Source organism: Pangasianodon hypophthalmus, chromosome 28, assembly GCF_027358585.1.
Source record: "Pangasianodon hypophthalmus isolate fPanHyp1 chromosome 28, fPanHyp1.pri, whole genome shotgun sequence".
Taxonomy (NCBI): Eukaryota; Metazoa; Chordata; class Actinopteri; order Siluriformes; family Pangasiidae; genus Pangasianodon; species Pangasianodon hypophthalmus.
The window spans coordinates 14,616,604-14,627,349 of record NC_069737.1 but is presented as its reverse complement, the minus strand read 5'-3'; the positions used below and the strand labels follow the sequence as shown (position 1 = coordinate 14,627,349).

Genomic DNA, 10,746 nt, shown 5'->3' with positions numbered 1-10,746 from the left:
GATTTAACGGACAACTGACTCCCGCATGAAGAGTCTGAGACACACACAGAGACGGAGACACACACACACACACACACACACACACAGAAAGAGAGACGCACAGAGACAGAGACACACACACACAGACAGAAAGAGAGACGCACAGAGACAGAGACACACACACAGGAAGATAGAGACAGAGACACACACACAGAAAGAGACACACACAGAGACAGAGACAGAGACACACACACACACACACACACAGAAAGAGACACACACAGAGACAGAGACACACACACACACACACAGAAAGAGAGACACACACAGAAAGAGAGACACACACACAGGAAGATAGAGACAGAGACACACACAGAAAGAAAGAAAGAAAGAAAGAAAAAGAAAGAAAGAAAGAGACACACACACACACACACACACACACACACACAAAGAAAGAGAGACAGAAACCACAGAACCAGCTACAGTAATTCTTATTACATTTTCCATGAAGCCTGTTTTTATAAAGCTTTATGACTCATTATAATTCTTTATGGTCTGGAGTACAAGGTGTATTAATTACTTTAATTACAGTGATGAATTACAGACATGTTAATAATCTTCATAAACATCTGTCAGGTTAAACAAAGAGTGAGTAAAAACAGCACACGTTACACTCCTGGAATGCTTTTTAACTCTCTCTCTCTCTCTCTCTCTCTGTCTCTCTCTCTCTCTCTATATATATATATATATATAAAATTTTATATAACTTTTTATAACTTTGTAATTATACACATATTCATTGTTAATTATGCCAACATCGGCAGTTTTCTAATGACTTCAATTTGCATACTTCGCTCTAACTCTTTCAGGGAACATAAACAGCGTGTGTGTGTGTGTGTGTGTGTGTGTGTGTGTGTGTGTGTGTGTGTGTGTGTGTGCACGTATGTGTGTGTATGTGGAGTTGGCACTTTTCCTTGGAAATGAAAGCTATTTCTGCACTGATGCCATCTCCTCCGAAAATCTTCTCTAGAAAAATACCAGTGATGAAAAAAAAAAAAAAAAGCCAGATGGTGAAGATTTGGTTCTTCATAACCTGACAGCATTCCACGGCTGCTTCTTGGTCAGATGAGCGCAGATTGGGTTACACGTGCCAAGCTCGTCCGCCATTTTGTTTCTAAATAAAATCAAGCGAAATACGAACGAACCCACATGCGGTTCCTCGCCGATGTTGTGCTTTAGGACTAGCCGTCTATAAACACGAATAAAACTTCACCATGTAGCTGAAGGTTGGAAGTTTTACGCCAAGCTCCGCCCCCTAACGTTTTGATGGTGGCAGACATTTTTTGAACTAATAATTTAAGAAGGCAAAAACTCGTTCAGTACAACGATGAGTAAAAATGTTTAGAGGCAGCTGGATGTTAAAACTGGGCATCACAGAGAACAGGAGCTTCAAAAGTAATGGCACACCTCGTCTTGTGTAACGCTCAGGCCAACAATCATGCCTGCACACCAGTTATTTACAAATAATTAGAGGCTTTTCCTGAAAAATATTCCAAAAACATGCAGGTTGTGCAGAAAGAGCATGATGTTATTATGCTAAAACGTGGTAGCCATCGAGGGTACAATATTAATTTAACAATCTGCAAAGTTACGATGAATTCTTCTGGAAACGTTTCCATACATTCGGTTCATATGTGCAAAAAAAAAAAAAAAAAAAAAAAAAAGTCTGTCAATGCCTGGTTCTCTTTCACTTCACAGCATGTGGGTGGGTCCATAGAAAGTGATCCAGGCGTTTTCTCTGGAAGGTTCCATCACCCGCATCACGTGTGCTCTCTGTGTAAACACTAGCGCTGAAAAAACAACGCTGATATTTAACTCATTAATAACATCAGGACTGCGTGACCGACACTGCGGGGTGTGTGTGTGTGTGTGTGTGTGTGTACCAAAGACTCGAGCCACAAAACCCAGAGGGAAGTGTGAGGCGAAAGCGGTGAGGAACCACGGCGCGGCGTACAGACTCGGACCGATCTCGTGCTGCTCCAGGTGACTGTACAGCTCTCTGTGATAATCATGCAGCAGCCGGGATAACTGATACATCTGGATCTGAGAGAGAGAGAGAGAGAGACAGAGAGAGAGAGAGAGAGATGAAGAGACAGTGATTTTGAGTGGCTTGTTGTCCATAAAGTATGTTATGAAACCACACTGTGATGAATTTATTTAATTTTCTTACACAGGGCAAGGACGGACATAATGAGAATGGATGGACAGCGTGAGGATGGACAGGATGAGGACGGACAGGATGAAGATGGACAGAGAGGATGAGGATGGATGGACAGGATGAGGACGGAAAGACAGCTGAAGATGTACGGACAGCGTGAGGACAGATGGACAGGATGGATGGCGTGAGGACAGACAGGGGACAGGGTGAGGACAGATGGACAAAATGGACAGCGTGAGGACGGACGGACAGGATGAGGGCGGAAAGCGTGAGGACAGACAGTGTGAGGACAGACAGTGTGAGGACAGACAGCGTGAGGACAGACAGCGTGAGGACAGACAGCGTGAGGACAGACAGGGTACCTGCAGGATGATCATGTCGGGTCTGTACTGTTTGCGCAGTCCCATGTCGTACATGAGGAACTTGAGCATGTCGAAGGCTTCCTCCTCGCTCATGTGCAGCAGCAGCACTCCGGCCACGAAGCTCAGCCCCTGGCAGTAGCCCACCTCCGGGTCCAGCAGAGAGTAGGCCTTCAGCAGGTTATAGAGCGACAGCTGACCTGCACCCAGCTGAGCGCTGAAATAAGGGTGCGTGGGGAACGTACGGCCTGACGCAGAGAGAGAGAGAGAGAGAGCGAGAGACAGAGAGAGGTGGAAAGAAAAGCAAGGACAGTGTTAGCTTGTGTCTGGAATGATGTCGTACTTCCTGTTCCTGCTAGCGTACATCACTCATGACACCGATACTAAATATCCTGCATTCAGATTATAAAATGTCACCGCTCTCAAAATATTGCACTAGATAATCAACAGGACTAACAGAGGAGACAGTAAATAACATTAAACACTGGGGTGATGCCTGAAGAAAGGAATAAAACTGTGCGTAGTGCTGTTGTAGGAAAATAATCAACGACAAGGTGGTGTGATGAAGCGGAGTTACAGAGACCATCCCGAAGCTGAAGTGTTTTATTCCTCTTATACCGCCACGATTTGACAAAGATTACAATTTCTTTATTTATTAAACAACGACAGATCAGACTTTTTTATAGGTTTAGTTTCATTTACAAATTAGTTCTGTCACCAACCTCTCTTTTTTCTAATACCTAAATAAATAAATAAATAAATAAATAAATAAATAAATAAACCAACCCAACAAGGTGCAAAATCCTGTGCTGAAAAGCTGTTATAAAGCGCTGACACTGGAGTCTCCTTCCATTACCTCCACCATATCAACAATAACACACTAGTCCCTGCGTAAGCTGTTACTATAGAAACAATAACATATGTAACAACTAACACACGACAGACTGTGCTGTTATATGAACCTGTATAACGCACGCCGGGTTATTTTCCACTTAAACAACAGCGACTTGTCAATGATTACAATGTTTAATTTATGAATGAATGACACGTCACACATTTTAATGGTTTATAGTTTTTTTTTTATATATAGATTTAATATTGTGAAACTCCCGAGAGACAAGTTTGTTCCTGTTCTACGTTACATGATAACGATAAACAGTCTTTACCTCATCAGCATCTCTCTCTCTCTCTCTCTCTCTCTCTCACACCCACACACACACACACACACACACACAGGTGCAGTCTGTCATTTCACCATGAAAATGCAGAAAATGAGACTGAGAGCACTCACAACTGAGCCTCCTTCTATAAATGCAAAATAAATGTTTCCTAACAAAAGAACTTCACTACATTAACAATTATTAATGTTAATTAAGAATTACTTTGTTAAACAACAACATGTTTTTAAATCCCATTTTTATAAGCATTAGATTATATGGAGTGTCTGCAGTACAAGTCCCTGTGTACGAGCTGTTACTATAGCAACAATACAGCATTAGAACCAGCGTGTTAATATTAACCTACCGTTCATTACAGCCGGAACTACCTGTGCTGTTACACGAAAAGGAATGCACACCTTCTGACCAATCAGAATCGAGCATTCAGCTGTGCTGTGGTACATTACAACAAAACCTATGATTTGATTTGCAGCTACACTACTGTCAGAGATGCAGTGATAGAAAATGAATGCACACCTTCTGACCAATCAGAACTGAGAAATCAACATGAATGTGGTATAAAGAACATAATGAAAAAAAAACCAAACACGTGTGAAAGCAGTGTTGCATTTCACTACAGGTTTTTACTGCATAGGTACAGTATTGCATGATGATCTTAAAGCAGTCAGTGTGTGTGTGTGTGCGTGTGTGTGTGCGTGTGTGTGTGAGAGAGTGTGAGAGAGATCACAGAGCTGATATTGCATTCATCCAAACACATGAATATGAGACACTGTCAGGTATGTGTGTTTAGAAGGGAGGGTCTTCCAGCAGACAGTAAACATTCCTGAAAGTCTCTCTCTCTCTCTCTCTCTCTCTCCATACCTCCTTCTCTTTCTGTCCACTTTTAAATCATCTCTTTTCACCTGCACATTCGCTCCAGTGATGCCAGTTGGCAGAAGAGGAACAGGCACACCCATTTTAACAGTTTGTAACAAGAGGAAGGGTGTGTGTGTGTGTGTGTGTGTGAGAAAGAGACACAGAGAGAGAGAGAGAGAGAGAGAGAGAGAGAGAGAGAGAGAGAGGAGTGTGAGCACTAATACGCCAAGATACAGGGAGATGGTAGAAGGCAGGAAGATTTAATATCTAGTGTGTGCATGTGTGTGTGTGTGTGTGTGTGTGTGTGTGCACAGCACTAACCATTGCTCTCCTGTATCTCTAATTTAAACTACTTAAAAGTTTTAGTACTTGCATACATTTGAATATTAATGAGTCTGTAAAGTTACACGGCGGCAGACAGAGCTGTGCTAACAGGAAGAATGTGGTATCTCAAATAAGCACTTTTTACAACCGTGGTGCGCAGAAAAGCATCTCAGAAGGCACACCACCTCGAGGCGGATGGGCTACAAGAGCAGAAGAGCACACTGGGTTTCACTCCTGACGGCTAGAAACAGGAATCTAAGGCTACAGTGACCACTTATAAACTCTAAATGTGTGTGTGTGTGTGTGTGTGTGTGTGCTACTAACCCAGATCTATGAGGATGGCGTGTTGTTGGGAGGTGAGTTGCTTCAGTAGCTCTTTATAAGGCACGTCGTTATTGGGTGGTTTGGAGCTGGGCACCTGCTGTCTCAGTAAATACTGTTCAGAGAGAAACTTCCAGATTTCACCCCTGTGCTGCCGGGGCACACCTGAGAGAGAGAGAGAGAGAGAGAGAGAGAGAGAGAAAGAGAGAGAGAACAGGGTTTGATTAAAGTTAAGAAAATAAATACACATCTTTTATCGTCACTGAGTTTATCATCAGCCCTGTGTTTTAATCACATTCATCATGCTGATGCTGCGAGTGTGCATGTTAAACTAACAGCTAACCCGCAAAGCACATCCTAAATAAACCTCTTACTGCAGTCACACATCCATCATGTCAAGCTGGAACTTGAGCTCAATACACAAATATGTCTCTCTCTCTGTGTGTGTGTGTGTGTGTGTGTGTGTGAGTTAAAGCGTGCTCGATAAGCCACTAGACGTCGCTAGACATACACTCATTTGCATATTTGATGTTTCATCGCGATTATGAGCGTATCAAATTACAAATTAGGCTGCGTGAAGAAAGAAGATTCAAGACTTCGAATGGCAGATAACAATAAAGAGAGAAGGAAAAATAATAGATGGGAGAAATGGTGGTGCAAAAAGTCACCAGGTCTAGTAACAAAGTCTCTAAGTTGGCAACACTGGTCTGTGTATGTGTGTGTGTGTGTGTGTGTGTGTGTGTGTGTGTGTGTGTGTGTGTGTGGGTATTGCCTTCCCCGACGGCTGTGTGGATCTTCTCCGTGTCAAACTTGACCTTTGACCTCCCAGCGGTGCTGAGCATTTTCTCCCAGACGAGAGTGACGTCCTTAAGACAGGGCGTGATCTCCTCGTAGTCCAGCTTCAGCCGCCTGCTCTGGAGGTCACTCTCAGAGGCTGTTCTCACACACACACACACACACACACACACACAGAATGAACACGTGGATAAAAACATCTTATTGCGATATACAGAAACAAACTGGTGAATTTATCATGTTAAAGATCGCCCTGTGTTACAGTGAGCCGTGTTGCAACAGCAATTAGTTGTGCAGTGATACGTTGTGCAGCGCTATGACTAAACTGTCTGCCATTGTCATTCTATTATTTTAACACTTGTGTATACATGCTGCAAATCATTCAGGCGTTTACCATACACATCCAGGGTAAACCACAAACACATACTTTCTCACACTCACACACACACACACACACACTCCACCGCAGATCTGCAAACACTCAATGACAATCTGACTGAAAATCAAACTGTAATCTGTATGAATTTCTATTAACACGATAAACGTCAAAAAGGCTAATCACAGACACAGAGGCCACGCCTCCTTCATCAGGACCGACAGACACAGAGGCCACGCCTCCTTCATCAGGACCGACAGACACAGAGGCCACGCCTCCTTCATCAGGACCGACAGACACAGAGGCCACGCCTCCTTCATCAGGACCGACAGACACAGAGGCCACGCCTCTTCATCAGGACCGACAGACACAGAGGCCACGCCTCCTTCATCAGGACCGACAGACACAGAGGCCACGCCTCCTTCATCAGGACTGACAGACACAGAGGCCACGCCTCCTTCATCAGGACCGACAGACACAGAGGCCACGCCTCTTTCATCAGGACTGACAGACACAGAGGCCACGCCTCCTTCATCAGGACTGACAGACACAGAGGCCACGCCTCCTTCATCAGGACTGACAGACACAGTGGCCACACCTCCTTCATCAGGACTGACAGACACAGAGGCCACGCCTCTTTCATCAGGACTGACAGACACAGAGGCCACGCCTCCTTCATCAGGACTGACAGACACAGAGGCCACGCCTCCTTCATCAGGACTGACAGACACAGAGGCCACGCCTCTTTCATCAGGACTGACAGACACAGTGGCCACACCTCCTTCATCAGGACTGACAGACACAGAGGCCACGCCTCCTTCATCAGGACCGACAGACACAGAGGCCACGCCTCCATCATTCTCAGTCTCTCTCTCTCACACACACACAAACAGGAAGTAACACCTGTTACACCCCTCTTCCTTATTGGTTTAAATGTGAATCAGATCTCTGCTATAATCATAACAAGGTCTTTGGAAGTTCTTTTCATCTGAAAAGGTGTTTGAGATCCTCTGGCTTGCACGTAAAAAGCGTAAACTGATTTTATGAACGGCTAAGTAACAGTTTTAATGCAGATTTAATTTAAGAAGTAAAACTCACTAGGAGGTGCTGCGTACACCTTAAATAAATCTTCTGTTCACTGTTTAGAGTAAAAGCACTGACTGAGTGGATCTTACTTTCATTTTATTTTCCATGGAAGATGATGTAGGGAGAGTTGGATTCACAAACCTGTTTAAGTTTCTCTTTTAGTTCAGCCCACTTCAGCCACAACTTCAGACGGCACATAGTTACATGTACACACTTACGGGTTTGTGTTCTTCCACACACACACACACACTTCATTTTACTGTGAGTAAACCTTTCCACTTCTGAACCCACACGGAACTCAAATCTGATCTGACTCAAAGCCGAACACTCAACTAACTTCTACCTAAATCATTTCTACTATAAGCCACATAAAGACTGTAATATTTTAATATCACAAAATATTTATTATAAGCCAATGATAAGCTGTAATGTTTTAATTTTAATTCGTATTTATTGATTCGAGCTATTCCTCGAACTCAGGACTGAGTCTGGGGTCATTAGGGGGCGGGGCTTATACTCACAGGTTTCCTTCCGAACCGCGGATCGCTTGCGTAATTCTATACGTCAAGATGGACTGGTGTGATGCGTGTGTGTCTGTGTACCGTGTTTACGACTTTTTTGCCCGTGTGTCTTACCCTGTAGTTTCTGGTTCTCCCTCTCCATTCTCAGGAGGAGGATCTGCTGCAGAATGGCTTTCTTCCATAACTCTCGCAGCTCCTCCCGACTCCTCTTCCTCCTCTCCTCAGGTACCGGCCCCAGTGTGCCGTCCCCGCCCCCGGCTCCGCCTCCCACCGTCAACCTACTGCCGACCTCTAGGGATGTTTCTCCTCTTTCTGCGAGAGATGGGAAAACACAGGTACAAGGGAATTTATTAAAAAAAAAAAAAAGTATTTGTGGTAACACAAGTGCAGAAAACAAGCTCATGGGAAAGTGAGTGAACACATTTCTATAGTTTTACTCTACGCCTAGTAACACACTGTACGACAGCCAGCACAAACTTCTGGCCTTTTTAAATGTGAAACGTGACTCGAAGCTATAACATCTGGGTTACTTTATTTATTTATTTATTTTTTTTTACAGAGGAATTAAACCAGACACACACACTATCCCGTTCCTGAGGATGCCTCCATTGCACATCATCGCTCTATCACTTTATCATCTCATTGTCTGTAACCAAAATGGCACTCTATCTCTCTAAAACCTGCTCTATCTTCCATCAACAAATTTTTTTTTTAAAAAACCCTGATGTGGCGTTCTGTGGTTGGGGATCCACCCTGTCGTTTGGGCGGCACTTTCAACTCCTTTGTTATTTTTAACACTTCATGCACCCAAAAAGATGGTGAGCGGTGAGTGCAAACATTCATGCGAATAAGGGTGTGTGTGTGTGTGCGTTGAACGTAACTGCGCACACACACACACACACACACAGCATCCAAAAATCTGTCACTGAACCATTAAATGGATGTATGATGTCACTGCAAATCGAGCTGTGTGTCAGTGTGTACGCTGCTTAGTTTATGCTTGAGTCTTATGCACACACAAACACACACACACATACGTGCAAGTGCGCCTGCCATCTTCACAAACACCCATGGGCTGTGCCTTCTGCAAATAAGCTGCTGCACAACATCAACCGGCCAACACCCTATCCGACACACACACACACACACACACACACACACACACACGCCTAAATGTATCGATTGTGTCACTGGTTCTCCTCTGGCAGCCTGTCAACATGTCCTCCAGCCAGAAAAGTGCAACACCACACCCAACTCCATTACAAACACAAACATGACTTTATTAGGCTTTATTAGGCTTTATTACACACACACACACACACACACTGCAAGGACGTTCTCTCGGTTCCTTAAAGCAGGATTCTCAAACTTATCTGTAAAATAACTGGCAGTCCAATGGAATTATTTAAGATTTTAATAACAAACTGTTTAATGTTACCCTGCAGCTGTTTAAATAAGCACTGCTTAATCACCAAAAACCTAATGAATATTCATAAATAAAATCTACAGGTTTTAATTTTTAAGTCCTTCAGGTTTGGATCTCGGTCCAGTGTGTCCTGAATCTTAAATATTCCTTGGCCAGAGAATTGGTGGAGCTTTCGTGTCCTCATGTCCTAATATATATACAGAATCTGTCTCTTATTCATTGCTCTAACTCGTTCACTAACCCTACATTCATGCTAGCAATAAGTCACTTGGCCATGTAGCTACAGCCACTGTTATGGTTGTTTGTGGGCGTGGCCTGTCTAGTGTTTGTTTGTTTTTTTTAGTAGTAGCTATAGGTAAATTTACCTTCTAAAGCCAAAAAAGCTACCTAATAACGATGTGCGATTTACGTTACTCGCTTGTTACTTCATTGACAGATTAGAAAAGCAAGCTACTAGCTACGTACACTCACCAGAGGCGCCAATCTAATTTTTTTTCCTGTAACATCTCTACACACGTTTAATGAGAAGTCGTATATAAGTGTACCACAGTGACATGTTATTCTTCCATTTTTGTGCATTACACAGTCAATGGGAACTAGCTGCAGGAAGAACGGGAAGGAAAGTCATGAGTGGGGAACCGAAGAAAAGTCGGACCACACGCGGTATACGGCTGCTACAAGGAATCACTCGTTTAGATTTGTCACTTTCCTGTAATACATAATTTGCACATAATGGAGAAATTCTCACTGCAAACGTCACTGAAATCACACAGAAAATGAACCTTGGGAATAAACACTATTTAAATATATTCATTGTTATTTCCTCTTTATAAGCTTCGGGTAAATGGGGAACTGGGTGTGTCACGCGCTCAGTTGTCACTAACTGTTTTGCACAATGCATCAGTGTTAGTGTTTTATAAGTGACGTTACTGTATTCTTGGGAATTGTCCTCACTGGTGATGGTTAAGTGTCAGGGTTTGACAGATTGTAGCTGGACCATTAACGCGCACCAGTTTACTGCTAACGCAGCAGTCTGTCGGCTTTTTACAATCAGAAGTTACCCGCTTCTTCTCGTCCAAGCATCATTAGGGAACGAGAAGATTTCACCAGATCAGTCCGGTCATTCTTTCTTTCTCTCATCGTTCTCTAAAATCAGGAACAGGGCGTGCTATTTTCTCGTAACGGATTATTAGTAAACAAAATGGACTCGGGACACATCACTCATCTAAGTGTCGGGGGGGGAACAGATTTCGGTTTCAACATCTTCAAGAAATTTCATTTCGTGCGTCAGTACTAGCTAGTCCACAT

At 43.4% G+C, this 10,746-nt stretch overlaps 1 protein-coding gene across 6 annotated transcripts in view; it reads right to left on the bottom strand.

The window, feature by feature from the left end:
• Window positions 1–10,746, bottom strand: part of tbc1d1 (TBC1 (tre-2/USP6, BUB2, cdc16) domain family, member 1) — a 54,992-nt gene that overhangs the window by 7,673 nt on the left and 36,573 nt on the right. For all 6 annotated transcript variants that reach the window (XM_034301170.2, XM_034301171.2, XM_053230919.1 and 3 more), the window contains 5 exons: window positions 8,127–8,324; window positions 6,007–6,168; window positions 5,238–5,399; window positions 2,560–2,804; window positions 1,923–2,082 (listed from right to left, as the gene is read on the bottom strand). In XM_034301170.2, the coding sequence (XP_034157061.1) occupies window positions 1,923–2,082; window positions 2,560–2,804; window positions 5,238–5,399; window positions 6,007–6,168; window positions 8,127–8,324 (927 nt within the window). The remainder of the gene's footprint in view (window positions 1–1,922; window positions 2,083–2,559; window positions 2,805–5,237; window positions 5,400–6,006; window positions 6,169–8,126; window positions 8,325–10,746) is intronic.